The 17,694-nt window shown below is 27.3% G+C and overlaps 5 protein-coding genes across 7 annotated transcripts in view; 2 read left to right on the forward strand and 3 right to left on the reverse strand.

Annotated features, from left to right (window-relative positions):
- The window catches only part of Utx (Utx histone demethylase), a 167,981-nt gene extending 160,831 nt beyond the window's left edge, over nt 1–7,150 (reverse strand). The window contains exons 1-2 of the mRNA XM_017902791.1: nt 7,069–7,150; nt 6,886–6,994 (exon numbers count right to left, since the gene is read on the reverse strand). Coding sequence (XP_017758280.1) covers nt 6,886–6,992 — 107 coding nt within the window. The 5' untranslated portion in view covers nt 6,993–6,994; nt 7,069–7,150. The remainder of the gene's footprint in view (nt 1–6,885; nt 6,995–7,068) is intronic.
- Nucleotides 7,061–7,848, reverse strand: LOC108548781 (histone demethylase UTY-like). The gene is made up of 2 exons (XM_017901897.1): nt 7,781–7,848; nt 7,061–7,322 (listed from the first exon to the last, which is right to left on the reverse strand). Exons 1-2 carry the CDS (start codon nt 7,846–7,848, stop codon nt 7,061–7,063), a joined length of 330 nt encoding a protein of 109 aa, XP_017757386.1.
- A 760-nt stretch (nt 7,849–8,608) lies between these two features.
- On the forward strand, nt 8,609–11,023 carry LOC108549325 (FUN14 domain-containing protein 1). Of its 3 annotated transcripts, none has more exons than XM_017902671.1 (4): nt 8,609–8,710; nt 9,275–9,391; nt 9,816–10,011; nt 10,771–11,023. In XM_017902671.1, the coding sequence occupies exons 2-4, from the start codon at nt 9,282–9,284 to the stop codon at nt 10,951–10,953; spliced, it is 489 nt and encodes a 162-aa protein (XP_017758160.1). In that variant the 5' UTR covers nt 8,609–8,710; nt 9,275–9,281; the 3' UTR covers nt 10,954–11,023. The 3 variants fall into 3 exon arrangements, with proteins under 3 accessions (XP_017758160.1, XP_017758150.1, XP_017758169.1); XM_017902661.1 differs by lacking the exon at nt 8,609–8,710 and adding an exon at nt 8,733–8,838; XM_017902680.1 differs by lacking the exon at nt 8,609–8,710 and adding an exon at nt 9,067–9,122.
- A 1,205-nt stretch (nt 11,024–12,228) lies between these two features.
- IntS9 (integrator complex subunit 9) lies at nt 12,229–14,913 on the reverse strand. The gene is made up of 10 exons (XM_017901909.1): nt 14,878–14,913; nt 14,653–14,847; nt 14,175–14,579; nt 13,872–14,118; nt 13,622–13,802; nt 13,324–13,559; nt 12,966–13,177; nt 12,706–12,891; nt 12,429–12,623; nt 12,229–12,348 (listed from the first exon to the last, which is right to left on the reverse strand). Exons 1-10 carry the CDS (start codon nt 14,911–14,913, stop codon nt 12,229–12,231), a joined length of 2,013 nt encoding a protein of 670 aa, XP_017757398.1.
- A 323-nt stretch (nt 14,914–15,236) lies between these two features.
- Nucleotides 15,237–16,128, forward strand: LOC108549124 (metallo-beta-lactamase domain-containing protein 1). The gene is made up of 4 exons (XM_017902381.1): nt 15,237–15,423; nt 15,487–15,651; nt 15,741–15,857; nt 15,929–16,128. Exons 1-4 carry the CDS (start codon nt 15,273–15,275, stop codon nt 16,126–16,128), a joined length of 633 nt encoding a protein of 210 aa, XP_017757870.1. The 5' UTR covers nt 15,237–15,272.
- The last annotated feature ends 1,566 nt before the right edge of the window (nt 16,129–17,694 follow it).

Genomic DNA, 17,694 nt, shown 5'->3' on the forward strand with positions numbered 1-17,694 from the left:
GTGTGCGGGCTCATGAAAAGTCTCACGTGCAAGGTGCCTGGCTCTGGAAACTTACAGACCGTGCGATAAGAACGAATAAATGCGAACCGCCGTCTGCTAAGGGACTGCTTCCTTAGTTTAATTCCCTGCGCTAGGAACACGTGGCCAGCGGGTAGATAAGTATTCAAATTAATTGCTTCTTGTCGTCTCTGAATTTCGTAAGTACGTGCCGGGCGATGCGTTCGTTCTTTTAGGGGCCGTTCGATGCGCGCGCATCCGCTGCTGAGTGAAATGCGCGTGTCACCTCGCACGTCGCGTCGTGACGAATAAAATTTTCTTCGTGTTCTATTCGCGAAGATAGTCGTAGGTATCATACATATTCCATAAATATTGTAACAAAGTTAATCACAAGGAATTCGATAACATAACTTTATATTTAGAAGATTAAAGGATTACGTATAATCGAAGTCATCATAGAAGTTAACCTAATAAATACTGGCTGAATTTGACAATCGTGCAGAGCCATATCGATAGATATATATAGAAATATTCGTGAGATACTCGTACTAGTTTGTAAAATATAAATGAATCTATATATGATACTGGTAAGCTTTCATTTGACAATACATCTCTTCATTTATGTAATTATAAGTATTTAAAATAGCCGAATTTACTTTAAATATTATACTATTAAATAAATTGAATAAATATTAGGTTGATTTGAATATTACTAGTAAAAATAATACCGTAATTATTCTATTTGTGTTTTTTAAATTCTATTTATAAAAGTGTCTTTATATTGTATTAAAAATGTACAATATTGTTTATATTATAAATTTTACTTTGGTTGCTTTACTCGTAAGAACAGTCTTCTTTTGTTTCAGATTTCTTTTTCTGCACGTGATAAATATAAATGTCAAAAAGGAAAAATATTTGCCATTAACAAAGATATCAGACAACAAAAATCCCTTGGTTTAAAGTATTTTCATTGTATTCTTATTCAAATGTATTTGATTTATTATAGTTTTTTTACGGCTGCGTTTATTTCTTTAAAACTTCTTGAATATTCATGCTATTGAGTAGATTTGCATAAAATTGAAAATTCCATAAGATTGTATTAATGTAGATAATAAAGGCAGAATATTATATCTCTTAATCATTTTTTAAAACACCATAAAATAACAGAAGTATCCGCGAAAAATTTATAACAGTTTCAATTTTGTTCATGATTACATTGTCATGAACGACATCTTTAATTCTATGAATTTCACTTAATATGATATAACAAATAATAAATCGTAGAATAAAGCTTCAGTTAAGAATAAAGATATTAAGTATGAAATAAAATAAATTTATTATATCGCTAATGTGACAGCGAAAATTTTTATAATTTTATACTGTATTTTATTTTTCCAGCGACAGACATGAAGAGTAAAAAATAACTCCGAGAATTACACAATAAGTAGATTGAAGATAAATGTATAATTGCATAGATTACTGACGAGATTAACTATGACAATGTCTAAGGTAAACCTAATTACCATTCTATTCTAACGTTCTAAAAATGTTCTGGATGAAACGTCAGAACAATGGACGACAGAAAATCACTAACCAATGTTCTCTCAACTTGAACTCGCATATGATTTAACAAATTATTACGCTATTAAAGAAACTTTGTAATTTCTAAATATTCGCATCATTATTATACTGAAATTAATTCGTTACAGGTATACGAATATTAATTTAAACTCCAACACTTTCGAAATTAAATTCGAAGAATAACCACGATTACAACGAATGGAAAGTAAAGTGCACATAACCTAAAATTCTACGACACAAAAATAAGCTGTTATGGATATCCATAAAGGCAACGGAGACTACTGGCTATGACTGTAATTCTATCTCCTTTAAAAACATCCTTTTATGGAACCTCAAAACTTACAAGAAATGTAAATTGATCCTAAGATATCGACTTTCTCTAACCTATCCTAGACGATAGCTTTTAAAAAGTGATACCTTTTCAATTCACGAGTCGAATGAAATTCAGAAAATTCTAGTAAATCTTAAAATACGTTTAATTTTAGAAAAACGAAAGAAGCTATGTAATTCCATTTTCATAAAGAACAGTTCATGAGATAAGGACTGTTACGATCGTCAATTTGATGTGTAACTACTATACATGGTTGAACACGTGCGTAGAAGGAGAGGCCGTAAAATCGATCGTCTGCAACGCATCTCTATGCGTTGCACGTGACTCAACGGCTCTCTGCTATGGCGGACAAACGTTCCGGCTGCTGTTTCGACTAAATGCATTCAGAATAGTTACCTAATAACGAAACAGTAACACATACAAATTTGTCTACATTAAGAAAATAAGAAATGAAGTAAATTTTATTTTACCTGTATTCGTTTATAAAGCATATTTTTAATTCATTTCCTTATTAATGTAAGTCAAGTACTGTATTGCATTTATATTAGAATGCTTGATATTACATAGGATTATTTATTATTTTCAAGGTTAGTCCAAAATTATCAAGACTCTGAAGCGGAATAATTTAGTATGTACATATATGTATCATTAAAACGGGATAATCGTTTAAAACGACTGAGATGCATATAAATAATTTATTCGATACTAAAAGAAAGTATGTATTACTGCGATTGTTATGGCTGCGAGCACGTAGAAAATAAGAAAATCGATATCGTAAAACAGAAGCATGCATAAAGCCGACGACTGTATAACACAACGGCTGCTATAAATATTGCACGCACCGATACAATGCACAATACGCGAGCCACACACGTATAAGAGATTACGAACTGACGAGTCACGCGTCATGTGAATCACCCTTAGGGAGATTCGGCTCCATTCAATGGCAGAGGGTGAAAAGTTGGCGAAAAAAAGGCTCGCCGATCGAACGAAGGGGTTGACGCAGCCTCCCTTCACTGTCCAAGGACAGTCAAGTACTCTAGAGAAGTACAAATTTATATTTTGTCCGCATTAATTTCATATGCCATATGTTTCAATTCTTATTTCACATTATAAAACATTTTTCGTGAAATTATTTAGCGAATGTATTCTATGAATGACAATGGCGAATCTCAAATTTTAGACATCTTCCTAACCTTACTTATGATGTTGAAATAATTTGGGAAACTAATTTACACGTTAATTTAAGTTATATTATTTTCAGAAATAAGTAAAAGCGAAGTGTCTCAGTAGCTGTCTTAGTGCACCCGGAATATAGTAAACATCCTGCCTGGGTAGTCACATGATATGAAGTAACAAAGAAATAACTTCACGGTACAGGAACGATAATATTCATTTCGCCGTCGATACTTCAGTCAGTAGCGTGCGCTAAACCATTTTCTCTTTGTAATTTCTGTTATCGACGGATTGTGGCTCTATTCGCCTAATTATCGCGATCGCAGCGCGATGCCGCACGCTGCGACGAGCTAACCTATCACGCGAATGTAATTAATATATCCAATTTCTTTCAATTTTTGATTACGAAAACGCGAAAAATGAAGAAGCAACTCAACACGCAATCGAAATATTGAAGTGCCTCGTATCTGCTAATATATCTTATTTCATAAGGTTCTTATGTCACTTTTGAAATAAAAAAACATCTTTTATAATTAACACGATATTTCCTAACCTAATTCTATAATTTAAAACAAGTCTATTGACAATAATTATGTGCCTTTTATGATAACGTGAAAATTCGACATTTATTCAATGAAATTTATAATTCAATTTTTATCATTTCAGACAAAATTGTCAACAGTGCTGCAATATCGACCGACGACCTGTTCTAGTTTCTTTAGTTACCGAGTACTAGTTTGCAGTCCTATTTACCGTTATTTCCAGAATAAATGAAAGAAGCACAAAAGAACAGAAATCTCCATAGAATTTTAAAACACGGAAACATCCATGAATTCCAAAAGTATGAAAATCTTCTATATTTCTTTTTTGTATTTTCATATTGCTTTAAATCATTTAATTGAAATCACTGGATTAAAATTATTTTTTCCAAAACTTTTCAGTTGATATAAGTGCCGTTACATTTTGTAACCTCTCTACGAATATAGTGGGTCGATACTGAAAAATAAGATTCGAGGACATGTATTTTATGGAAGCTTTTTTATTTTCACGAACGTGGTGACCGTGCAAAAAGTACGCGCATGTAATTCAGTCTTTTCATTCACGTGGCCTACAAATAATTGCTGTTACGTACTTCCTACTTTATACGCCTGAACGGACGCTTTGAAACCCAATATATCCAAGGAAACCGCCTCACGCATCCGTAAAGAGAGGATTTTCCATTCAATTTCACCAGCTGAATAAGTCTGCGGTTTATCGAATGGGATAAAGACGAAAGATACTATTCTACTGCGTCATCGTGGTATAGTTGTTTCTTCTAGGCATCTCAGGAGAAGTGACATCGATTTCTTGCCTAATACATATCGAAAAAGGAAACTATTGCGATGGAACTTATATCCCTGTGAAATAAATAATAGTGAAAAATTAAAATCACTATTACTTCACACGAAGATTATGTGAGTAGTTACTTTGACATCTCAAAGTTACAAACTGATTAGCACGCAATGTAAGACAAGGCAGATATATGTATCTGCGTGACACACACAATATAACGGGAACAAGAAAAACTTGAACTTTAGAAACGATTATACTATACCGAATTAAAGTAACGAGAAATTGTACAAACATGCACAGATATGTTAATAAAAAATAACGTGTTCGTTTAACACATAAACAGAGATTATTCAAGGTACAGAACTTATAGTAATAAATATATTACAAATCGACAGCAAGGAGTACGAAACAACTTCTCGTTAAATAGATAACAAATGAAAAAGTGTTATCTGAGGATGAAAAATTTTTAGCAAGTTGAACTTTCATTGTTAGAAACACTTTGTAATCAATTAACATAAAACTCGATCTTTAATATCCAATTTAAATAATATTATCGTTATTTGATTTTGTTTGCATGAAAGAAGTACTACATTTATAAATGCTATAATATTTCCCTGATTAATTTGAATCGCTCTTTTTAGAAGTATCTGTTTATATTTACGTAATGGAATAACTGAATCAAGCAATTCACGTTTGTAGAAAAATAGTGAAACAAAGTCGATCAGAGAAATTGATAATGGTTATGTAGTATCGTAGTTGAGTGGAATGCTGAAAGATCGAAAGGAAGTCTACTGTGAGTTTCGTTCCACGGGAATCTTGCACCATCCGAGTTAAGGAGGGTTGAACAGGAAATCGATATTCCCCCTCCTAACCGTCTACAAAGCCGATTGCCTGACAGGAAATGTCAAGTTAACACTAACAATATCTGTTGTACAATACTTACACTAGATTTCCAATAAGTATAATTAGTAATATAACATTAATGAAATATCACATTTTATCAAGTAACTGCAATATAACAATCATAAAAACCCAAAATAAAATAATATTTTCATTTTGATACGTAATTGATTTAAACTAAATTGATCTATTTTTTAAGAGATATTTCATATAATATAAAATTCTACATTTTCAAAGTAACCCTAATTGTTATAACGTAAAATCTCATTAATATGTGGCGACCAAACTCTTGACCGGGTCATTCTCAGATACTAGTGAAAAATGAAGAACGTAATTACATTAAGTTATACTTAATAGTACTGCAATTAAATGAGCTATTCCGATGCAACTGTTGAAGAATTGGAAATATTACATTTTTAGAATTTGAAAATATCATATGAGTCGCGTGCAATGATTTGTAACAAAATTAGAATCAGTAGCCGAAATAATTGATGTCGATAAAGGTTAAATTACACTTGCTGAATCCCTTTATCAAAGCGATCGATAGGTACCACAAGATAATTTCTAAAATAATTCTGAATACGAAGATCCATAAGAATGTATATAAACTAATTTCTTTGACAATTTTTGATTTTAATATACGTTCTAATACATAATAAAAATATACAATACATAATCAACAATTTTTAAAAAATTGTAATAGCTTTATACACTTAAAAGAATAACTAATATTATTAATAACTTTGTACGATAATTACAAATGTAATACATTAGCTGCCTAAATTATCATTTTCGTCACTGAAACAAATATGTACTTGGCCTATTATTTCCCCCACGCATTTTCCTAGTCGCCATACCCATGAAACAACTCGGCACGTAGGCACATTTCGTTATTTCACTGCAGCGAAATCAGCGACATCTCCCGTTGAATTTGCTTATTAATAACTCATTTGGTAACTTGTAAAAGTAATCTACTTTACCGAACTTTAATATTCTACTTTATCGACATCAAGAACCAAAATCACATTACCAACAGGATTTTGCGCGAAATTAAAAAAATAGAGGATGCAAGAAGAGAACGATGAACTCTATGTGTACATCGTCTAAGGGGCCAACGCCCCCTTTTCAAGGTGAACAACTATCATGAGAGATTACAACATTTTTCTGTAGACATTTTTATTAATTTATTTTTCTTTTCCAAATCGTAGATTCGATAAAAACTGCAAATTCCTTATTATTTCTTTATCGTAAAAAGCTATTAAGATTTTGATTGTCTTAATTATCAAAATAAAAAAGAATAATAGCACAAATGCAAATAAGTTGTGTTTAACATATTTATCATTATTTGCAAATATTTGAAAGAAAATGTTATTATATTGCATTTGAATGAGAGTTAGAAATATTTATTTTATAATTGTCTATTTATCATTAAAGAAAAAAATATTGTTCACTTATCACATTTAAACAAGGAAGAAACAGAATGAATTATTACACATAAAAAAACATACACGTAGAATAATGGAGGAATATGAAAAAATATATTACTAAATTATGTTATTATTACTTACCACTGAAAAGCATTGAAGTGGTAATAGACAAGCCCTTGACCATATAAAAATGAAGCATCTTTCCAGTAGTCCCCTTTTAAGGAGTAAAATTTTTGATATGCTGACATAGCTGTTAAAATGACAAAAATATGTAGAAATATAATAAATAAACTCAATACTAACTTACTATAAATAATCAATTACCTTTGCTATAATCTTCTAGAAGTAAGTGAAAATGTCCTAATTTACAGTATGTTTTTGGATCAATACTAATTCCTTTATCTTCATCATCATCCTTTAATTCATCAGGATTCATTTTTGTACTATCTGCTTTCCTACGTTGCTTTTCAGCTTGTGCTTGAACAAGCATCCTTTCTAAATATTTAATTGCCCGAACAACTAAAGCTTTTTTCTTTGTTTGTTCTGGTGAGTTTAATTTTAAAAATCCAAACTGCCGACTGTATAGATAATGAAAAAATACAATAATTAATTAAAAGTTGAAATAATAACATTTTAATAAAAGTACAAAGAACATTACAATATTAAACATATTCTTGCATTATATTACATTTTTAACAGAATACATGCAAATAAGTATTTTACAATAATAAATATTTTTATGTTTTAGATATATCTTCATATGGGAACTAATATTTTAAGAACTATGAATAACAGCAGTATAAATAATAGAAACATAATAACATTTAATTGAATAAAATATATAAAGACAAATGAGAAAGATGTCAGTAGACTGCAAATACGTTGGAATAAAGGGATCAAATTGCGCGCCTATTCTGTCAAACAAACTTTTAGGTTATATTTTGAAAGATAAGCGAGGAAACTATAAGTGGTATGAAGAAAATTAAGAAACTGAAACAAGCTTTAATGAAATAGGTTTTGTTTACTTTAAAATCACCTGTCTAACTCAGATAGTATTTGTAATTCTTGAGGAGTCAAGTTGATATCATCAGTATCCTGGGCCATTTTCGTACTCGGTAAATATACTCATTAAAAACAGAAAGGACACATGTTTACACTTAGAACAGCCCGCTTTGTACAAAAATCCGAGAGTTTTCACAATTTATGCTCTCGACATCTCGTCACCTCATCGGGACGATAAGTTTTTAAAAGCGGCGATCAGGTTAAATCAGGATGGCGAATCACGCGACGGAAGACCATTATCGTGGCTCACGTCGACTTGTAAATTCCGGCACTAAAGAATATTACGCTTAGAAACGTCTCAGAATAGCGCGAAAAATTGAACAATTTATTTTACGTACCTTATTGCATGTAGAAACTTATTTAAGTATTAGTTATATAACTACTCATAAAATACAATTTAAATTTAATAAATCATTAAATCGATAAAAATAGGTAGTTAAATTGTAATTATGATAAATTTGACTTATTATAATAGATAGTGCTTACAAAAAAATATGATAAATAATCGATAAGTTGCTTAATTATTATGTAAACGATATTTTGATAAATTAGAAAATTTATATTTTATAAAATTTATTATTCAGGTTTTTAATTTCTTTAAGAATTATTTTTGATATTTGTATAATTTATTAAAAAAATTACTTTGAATTAAGTTATTTATTTAGTCTTATTTATATTTTTAATATCAATATCTATAAAATAGTGTACCAATTTTAAAATCGTTATATTGTCAAAATATTATAAAATATTACAGACGTCAAACCCGTGATTTTGCTATTGTAACGTCCTTAAGGTTTTCAAATTAAAACGATCGTTGTAGAATATTGAAGATTTTGATCTAGCAGATCAGTCTACGTATACGAGTATTCATTTTATTAAATACTTCGGTAATTGAAGAAATTAGGTGAGCCTTAGATATATAAATACTAACCACTATGAAATACTATACAATTTAAGGATACATCCGAATTATATCATGCCTAAAGTGCACAAGAATGTCATCAAATCAGGAGCAACAAAATTATTTAAACGGTAGACAGTTTTTGTTTCTAACTTTATTTTAAAATGCTTTATTGCTATTTTTGATATTTTATCTTTTCATTCTGCGACATAATTAGTCGTTTTAACATACATACTAATTTATTAGGATAAAGTATTATTACCATTTTTTGACAATGCAGTCATCGATATATTTTTGTTCTGACGAATAAACGAAGAATGACTTTGTGATAATGTTATTTTAAGAGATAAAAATAGCACCTACAATTTATAATTTGCGCGATAATTTAGAACGGAAAAAATATATTAAGGAAAAAGTAATATAATAATCTGTATTATAAAATTTTATTTCATTTTTGTGTATAAAAGTCAATGAAATCATGTATTTTTACAATTTCATAACAACTCATGTGCTTTTAAGTTTGATCTTATGTGTCTCCGAAAAATTCACACTAGTCAATTTTTTTAGTGTCAAAATGTCTTCCTCAGGAAAGGAAAACAAAGAAGATATTATAGATAAGTTGTTAGGAGACGTGAGCAAAAAATCTGCTACTAAACAAATTATAATTGGTACAACATCAGGATGGTAGGTATTATATTTAAATTATATAAAAACTCGTCACTTTTAATAATATTATTTTGAATTATTCTAATTAATCTTAGTTGAAATTTTTTATATCCTATAGATATATTAAATACTCAATGCTAAACCTATTATGGCTAATCAAATGATCAGTTGCGATTCATAAAATAAACTATATATTAATCTCAGGGGAAATAAAATAAAAGAAACAATAAATATGAGAAAATTGACTTTACGTATGTTATGAGAAAAAGCAAAATCAAATAATAAAAGTAATAACATTGAATGCAAAATTTTTAATTAGAAATTTAAAAATGGTCATTTCGGCCATAGGTTTAGTGCTAAAAAACTTTTATTTATAATTATATTTGATAAGAACTTAATACAAAATTAATTATATGTAATTTCATATAAATACTTCATATAGGTTGACCGGATTTGTAACAATGAGAGTTGGAAAAATTGCTGCATTTGCAGTTGGAGGTGGAATCATTATGTTACAAATTGCAGCACATCAAGGTTACATTAAAATTAATTGGGATAAAATTCAGAAGAAAGCTGAAAAAATTACAGATAAAGTAGAAGAAAAAGTAACTGGTGAAAAAACCAAATTTTTGGATAAGGTGAAGTTATTAATATTACAATTTCCATTGATACAGTATGTTTAATGATATATAACTATATGTAAACATAATTATTAATATTATTTATAGGTAGGAAAATGGTGTCAAAACAATTCATTTGTGGCAACAAGTTTCATTGGTGGTTTCATTATTGGTTTAGCATCTTAAATAAGAAATTAATATAAATAATTTATACAAAAACACAAGTGTGTATATATATAATATTACCTTTTATATTAGCATTGTATGTTAGGTATCATTTTTATTTCATTTAAATATCAAATATTTGTCATTTATCATTTAGATAGTAAAATTATTTAATTCTTCAAATACCATTTTTATTTCAATTTTTTAATATATAAATCTACGTTCATCATGGCATAACTCTCTGTACCTCTGTACCATACACATATGTAATTAAAATCTAACACTTCTAAAAATATGCACATGCATTAAGAAGTTTTTATAATTTCTGTAACCATTAATATTTGAAATGTGAATTCCATACATGTATATACAAATTTGTGCATCTGTTCTTATGAAAAGATACTAACAAAAGCATTGTAAAAAGTTAATGATTTCAGATAATAAATACAGTAATTTAAATTTGTTTTTACTTTATTTTCATACATTATGTAGTTTTTTATTTTGAAAACTGAAATATTAATATTTAGAGTGAGTTTGCATAAAATATTTGATAAGCATATTTCTAAACATATGTATCTAAATTTGGATTAGTAACAGATCTTACTGTTTCAGGTTGAGAGATATGTTGATAGAAAACTAGATAAAGCTGAACAATTACTGAAAAATGGTGAATCTCGTACACGCCGTTGGTACCACTTCATAACTGGTGAAAGCTCCTTTGAAGCTACAGAATTTCACTTTTTTCTTACATCATTTATAGCTGGTTTAGCATTCGGTATTGCAACTGGCAATTAGGTTTAAGTATGCTAAATTTTGAATGCATATAAAAAAATTAGGTACTTGCGTTTCAAAAACAATAATAAAACTTCACAAAAATAAGTTTTGTAGTAAAATATAAAAACAGAACTTATGTTTTAAAAATGCCAGAAAATAAAATACATTCAAAACAGTATATACAAAATACACGAATGTTTGTATTTGAGATTTTGATAACATCTTTGTGGTTTATTTTATATTTTATGAATTTTTGATTGGACGGAAAAGAAGTAACAGTTCAACATTCATATGTGTATTATTTCAAATTTTATAACTTAGAGGCATCTTATAATTTAATATTAATAACACAGATAATTTATTATGTTGAATATGTGAACTACTTTTATATTAAATAAATGGTAATATTATTACCATAAAATATATTAAAATAATTACAAAAACCTGTTCATGCAAAGTTTAACAACACTAATTTTTATTTTTATATTTATGAAGTGTAGAAATTAATATAATCCTCGTTGTAAAATGCATGTAATAATAATTATAAACATTAACAAATAATGAGTTACATTTAACACTTTTATATCATTTTTATACATTTAATCAAGTCTAAGAAATATTATTCTAGCTACATGTAAAAAAAATAAAGTGAACAAAATGGTATAAAATAAAGTGCATATGATACAACACCATACACAAATTTTTTTACAAGTAATTTATATTCAGTCATATACGCAATTTAGTTTTTAAATAAATAAGGTAGATATAACGTTTTGTAGTGTTTTTGTTTTTTATAAGATACATAAAGAATTTATTTAATTACCTTATGATATGAAAAAATATAATTGAAATAGATTATATATTAATATCTCTCTCGTGACAATTATAGTTATAAATATTTGCATAAATCAATATATATGGATATAACTACATATATATATATATAAGGTGTAATTTATTTGAATATACAAACTCAGATAATTAAAATGGTTTTTGTATAAGATTTTGATTATGTAATGATATTTGTCAATACCAAATTAAGGCAGGAATTTCACATTTTTTGTAATTTTAAAAATAATAACTTGTAACATATTAAATTTTACATTCCATATATATAGGATAAAGAACAATGATACATATTGATATTAATATTACTTATAGTTAACCAAAAATACTTATGATCAATATTTTCCTGTACACTATATAAACAAAAAATTCCATTTACAAATAAAAATAAATTATAGTAAAATTGTCAATATATAAAATAACTATTGTTTAATATTATTTATTTCTATTCTAAAATCTTTTAAGGCATTGCATAATAATAGTCCTTAATCGTCTCCTAATTTTTTGATCACCATTACAAAAAATATGTGTTGAATTATCTCCTATTTGAATCAAAGTATCTTCATCTTGCTATAAATACAAACAATAAACAAATGTAAATAAAAGCAATATATTTAAAACAGAAAATATATAATAAACAAGTGTCTTACTAAATGAATACTGGTAGCAGTTGGACTATGTTGTAACTTGGCTCCCTGAATTCCTTCTTGATTAAGCTTTTGAAGCAGTTCCTGTGGGTCCAAATTACCATATTCATGTTTTCTTTCTTTCAGAACTTCTTCTTTGATTGGTGCAGGAGAACTGGAAGACGCTTTGCGTTTCCCAGTAGGTCTATCTTCAATACTCTAAATATATGATTCTTAAGTAATGAAACCAATTTTTAAACATGCACACTTTAATAACATAATAAATTTGCACAATGCATACTTTTATTGTGTATACGTTATCCTTAACTTCCAATTCACCAGTAACAGAAGCAAGACTTAAACCAGGTCGAACTTCATTAGGAATTATATTTTCCGCCAATTCTGGTTCAATAAATACTCGTCCCTTTTTTCTTTTTAAAGGTAATTTTATAACTTCACCTCGTTTGAAAGTGATTAATGGTTTCTCCTTAAACATAAAATAAATTAATAATTAATCAAAATAATTTGTATATAACATTATTGTAAGAGAAATTGACTTACTCCTACAGGTTCTATAACAAGATCTGTTCTATGTGGCGCAGTTATTGGTGGTTGTGTATAACATTCAGGTATAACTAAGTGTTCTGGTTTCAAGTCTCTAATTAATTTATTAGCTTGAGTAAAATTAAGAGATGTATCAATTGGGCAATGTACTGCTTTCATAGCTAATGGTTGAAATGGTGCTAAAGCATCTAAGTATGGAAAATCTGGTTCTGAAACGATAATTATTTTCTGTGAAATTTATTACACATTATATATAATATTAATATTATAATATTATAATATTATGTGCACCATGTATGAAAATGTATGTCACGATCATCATTATATTTGATATAATACATAATAGTAAATACACCTGTGAAAATGATGGTATGTTGTGGATTATTGCCCCATAATTGAACAAAATGAACTGCATCTCCAAATCTAAGACTGGGATGACCACAAAAGACAACACAAGGTTGTCTATAATCAGAACTAAAACCTTCAGCATATGTTGATGTAAAATGCTTCAATCTAGCATTTTTAACAAGAAAGGCATGTGGAAATGGTTCTTCAGGAAGATAAACTTTATTTTGTTTATTAGTTGATAACCTATAATAAATTTAAAATGGATGGTTCAAATACTTGTAATACTTATTTAATATAAAACATACCATTCAGCTAAAATATTTGAATATGCTAAAGAAGTTTCAGCTACTGGTGATATAAAAAATAAAGGAACTTGTGAAAAACCAGACTTATCCAAGTGGGTACTAAGGCATTCAAATAGATCATATACAACTCCAGATGGATAACATGGTATTAAAACACATCCTCCAGTCCTAAGAGTCATTGCTATAAAATTGAATTTCAATATATATACTAAATTATTAATACTAAATAAAACAATTCATATCTACCTACCAACAGTCATACAAAGTTCTCCAAGCATAGTATCTGGATTTGCAGTAGGTGTTTGAGTTAAACCTGTTAATATTAACATATTAGCATGTTTTAAAGTAGCTTGTTCCATAGGGCGTGGATGTGTTGTCAATGTTGAAGATCCACTTACAAATGCAACCTTCTCATGGTCACATGAAATTAACCAATTACTGCTACCCAAACAATATCCAGAGCTTATAGGAGTAACTGTTAATGCACCATATATATCCTATAGAAAATAAAAAGAATATATAAATAAATCAAAGTAACATCATGTCAACTTACCAATTTTTGATCATATCCAACTGTTTGAATATATGATAAAGCAGTATTAACTGCTGATGTTGAATATATGTGTTTCCAAGATTTTGGTTTAAGAGCATCAGCTAATGGAGGAGGTAATACATGTAGCATCTCCTTCCAATGTTTAGCTAATGTAGCTCTAGGTGTTTGTTCAATAAATTCTACTAATTCTTCCATAAAAAATCGTCCAATTTGTAATGTTGGTTCTGTAGCATAAATAATGCCTTTGAAACCAGTGTCTTCTGTTATAAATGGTAGAGCCAACATGCAAGTATAATTTGATATTAAAATAGCATCAATTTCTGAAAAATCTACTATTTTCTCTAAAGGTGGAGAAAATTCAGGAGTTGAATCTACAAATACTCTACCACAACATTCTTTTAGTTCCTAAAAGATTAAATATCTAATATAAATAAAAGTTTATTTATAAATTTCTAATAAAATAGATAAGTATACATACTCCTTCTATTTGCCAGTCTTGATGATTATCACGTGGAAGCCACAAAGGTAAAGAATTAAATTTAGAACTGGGAACCATAGGCATAGGCATAAAATGTAAAATAGATTGCATATTTAAACCACAATCCAACATTAAAGTAATCCCTTTGAAACTTAAAACCAAACATGGTTTTGTTGGTTCACTTGATAAACAATACTATAAATATAATAAATTTATGTAAAATGCAAATGTGATGAATAATTCATAAAATTTAGTAGACATATATTTTAGTGATTTTATTTAATAATAAAGTAATTTAGAAGTAATAAAAGTAACCTTAAAAGATAAGAATTATTTATGTTATATTAAAGTATTACAATATTATCCTTTTGTTTATTTTTTATTTGATATAACTATAACCAAAGATGTTTTGATTCAGCATGTACATTAGTAACATAACCCGTATTACGAAGTTTAATATTTTAAATATCTTTTTTATTATAATATTCTTATATCATAATAAATTAAATAAATTAAGTTTATTCATACAATACATACAATTCACATTATTATAATATAAAGTTATAACCAAATCAGTGGTAAAACGTAAATGTTTCACATTTACATTTAAGTTTAAAAAAATGTGTGAAGTTATTGTATTATTTAATGGTTATTCTACAAAGCTTGACGATAGAACAATGAAAGCAAATTGTTCTTGTACATTAATAAAGGCAACAAAGAATATTATTGTTGATACTATGACAGCTTGGGATAGAGAAAAAATAATACAAGGTATTATACATTGTAACATTACTAACGTTTGTAATTGTTAATAAAATAGAAATTTTATTTCAGCACTTACTGAACATAATATTACACCCGAAGAAATTGATTATGTTGTTTGTACTCATAGTCATGCTGATCATATAGGAAACAATAACCTGTTTATTAATGCAGAACATATAATTGGAACTTGTATTCACCGTGGTGACTTATTTTTCGATAAAAATTTAAAAAACGGTATGGAGTGTATAGTAAAATTATAATAAAATTATGCAAGTGTACAAAAATAATACAAAAATTATTATTATTATTAAATACATATGTAGGATATAAAATTTGTCCAGAAGTTGAAGTTATAGCTACCCCTGGTCATACAGCAGATGATGTTACAGTTTTAGTTGAAGCATCAATTTCTGAAAAATCCACATGTTTTGCTATAACAGGTTTATTTTTTAAAAGATATAATAATACCGTAAACACTATATAAATTTCTATATTGTTATAAATTTGATAGGAGATTTATTTGAGAAAGAAGCAGACATACTAAATCCATCAATTTGGAAAGAATTAGGAACTAAAGAATTACAAAAAATTCAATCACATATGCGATCCTATGTAATAAATTTGGCAAATTTTATAATACCTGGACATGGACCAATGTTTGTTGTGACTGATGAGATGAGACAAATAATTAAACACCAAATAATTGTATAATATTATAGTATATATAGTAAGGTATATATTTTTATAAATCCTTTATTAAACACTGTAAAGTGTAGTACATAATATCACAACATTATTATTCTATATATATATATGTATACATTGTAATGATTATTACACATTGTGTTCAATTCACAAATGTATAGAAAAAAGAGCATATTAATGACTACATACTAAAATCCTGCTTCTTACGCAGTGTTATAAGTTAATTAGCATAATTTATTTTGTATAATTAACATAATTTACTAACTTAAACAGAGGTAATTATAAAAAGAATAACACACACATATATATATATGTGTATATATATATGCATTTTGAACATTTGTTACTAAGACATAAACTACATATACAAATATTTTTATCAAGTGTTCACAGCCAACATCTAAAATAAAGTTTCATACATTTTTATCTACCATTCTTGTATTTCATAGTTTTTAAATAATTTAAATGTTGCTAATAATAAATTATATTTGAATACACTTATACACTCTGTACATTTAATATTCATTTATAAGAAATTATAAATAGATACCTAACAATATAATAAATGTATCAAATTTACCATTATAAATATTATTATAAGTTTTTAAAAAATAATTAGATCAAATTGCAGATAATGCTGTTTTATTTCATTTTTACATCCTCATAATTTGTAATATGTATGTTTTTATTTTATAAAAAACAGTGTCATTATATGTCATTTAAAATACACTTTAATAAAATTTTATCTTACCAGTTCCACTAAAGAATTTTGTAAGTTATTTTGTAGCTTTTGTGAACTTTGGCACAGCAAACTTTTAGTTCCTGCATATCATAATTTTTTTACTAAATTGTTTTATTTTAATTGATTTAATTTTTAGATTGTTTTGCACTGTTTTTTCCTTTTGAATGCATATACAATTACAAATTATAATATAAATGTATGTATTTGTTTATTATCGCATATTAACTGTGTCCTGCACCTTGAATGTAAATATGATTGTATATGTCAGCAAAATCAATTTGCTGAACAGAAAATTGAGATTTTCATATAAACAATTTTATTATACAATTATCTCTAAACTATTGCAAGATACATCCAAATATAATAATTTGAAATTATATGATAAATAATACTATTAAGAAAAATTAAAATATATTTTCCAATATAAAATTATGTGAAACCAATATTAATTTAATTATCAATAATATCAATAATAATTAATATATTGTCATAGTATTAATGTAAAAATTTGTCATGTTTATTTCTACATTTAATATAACTTTACAAACAAAATTTTTGACAAAACATATTACTTTTGTTATATTTTGTTATAAATTATTATATTCAAATGCACAATGCAAGTGTAAGTTGGTGTCACATTACTATACTTAATCAAAAATAAATTTCATTTTGTAAGATAAATTTTTCTGTGATAATTATTACAAACCAGGACCTCCATTGAATTTTAAAGTGTATATACGAGTGATAAATGGGGACTATAATTTATATTTATTGATTTTATATAAACAATTGGTTTATTGGTATGTTATAACAAAATATCGTTAAATTTA

Source organism: Eufriesea mexicana, unplaced genomic scaffold (genome assembly GCF_001483705.2).
Source record: "Eufriesea mexicana isolate 0111107269 unplaced genomic scaffold, ASM148370v2 scaffold474474812, whole genome shotgun sequence".
Taxonomy (NCBI): domain Eukaryota; kingdom Metazoa; phylum Arthropoda; class Insecta; order Hymenoptera; family Apidae; genus Eufriesea; species Eufriesea mexicana.

What these genes read in the sequence shown, in the direction of transcription:
- LOC108549124 (XM_017902381.1), top strand. Translation starts at nt 15,273, where the DNA reads ATGTGTGAAGTTATTGTATTATTTAATGGTTATTCTACAAAGCTTGAC. An exon ending in CGATAAAAATTTAAAAAACG is followed by an intron (nt 15,652 to 15,740) that starts GTATGGAGTGTA and finishes ATACATATGTAG; the next exon opens with GATATAAAATTTGTCCAGAA. An exon ending in CACATGTTTTGCTATAACAG is followed by an intron (nt 15,858 to 15,928) that starts GTTTATTTTTTA and finishes TAAATTTGATAG; the next exon opens with GAGATTTATTTGAGAAAGAA.
- LOC108549325 (XM_017902661.1), top strand. Translation starts at nt 8,783, where the DNA reads ATGCCTAAAGTGCACAAGAATGTCATCAAATCAGGAGCAACAAAATTA. An exon ending in ATTGGTACAACATCAGGATG is followed by an intron (nt 9,392 to 9,815) that starts GTAGGTATTATA and finishes TACTTCATATAG; the next exon opens with GTTGACCGGATTTGTAACAA. An exon ending in AAACCAAATTTTTGGATAAG is followed by an intron (nt 10,012 to 10,770) that starts GTGAAGTTATTA and finishes TTACTGTTTCAG; the next exon opens with GTTGAGAGATATGTTGATAG.
- IntS9 (XM_017901909.1), bottom strand. Translation starts at nt 14,913, where the DNA reads ATGTCTACTAAATTTTATGAATTATTCATCACATTT. An exon ending in ATGAATTATTCATCACATTT is followed by an intron (nt 14,848 to 14,877) that starts GCATTTTACATA and finishes TTATATTTATAG; the next exon opens with TATTGTTTATCAAGTGAACC. An exon ending in AGAACTTTGTATGACTGTTG is followed by an intron (nt 13,803 to 13,871) that starts GTAGGTAGATAT and finishes TCAATTTTATAG; the next exon opens with CAATGACTCTTAGGACTGGA.
- LOC108548781 (XM_017901897.1), bottom strand. Translation starts at nt 7,848, where the DNA reads ATGGCCCAGGATACTGATGATATCAACTTGACTCCTCAAGAATTACAA. An exon ending in ATACTATCTGAGTTAGACAG is followed by an intron (nt 7,323 to 7,780) that starts GTGATTTTAAAG and finishes TTATCTATACAG; the next exon opens with TCGGCAGTTTGGATTTTTAA.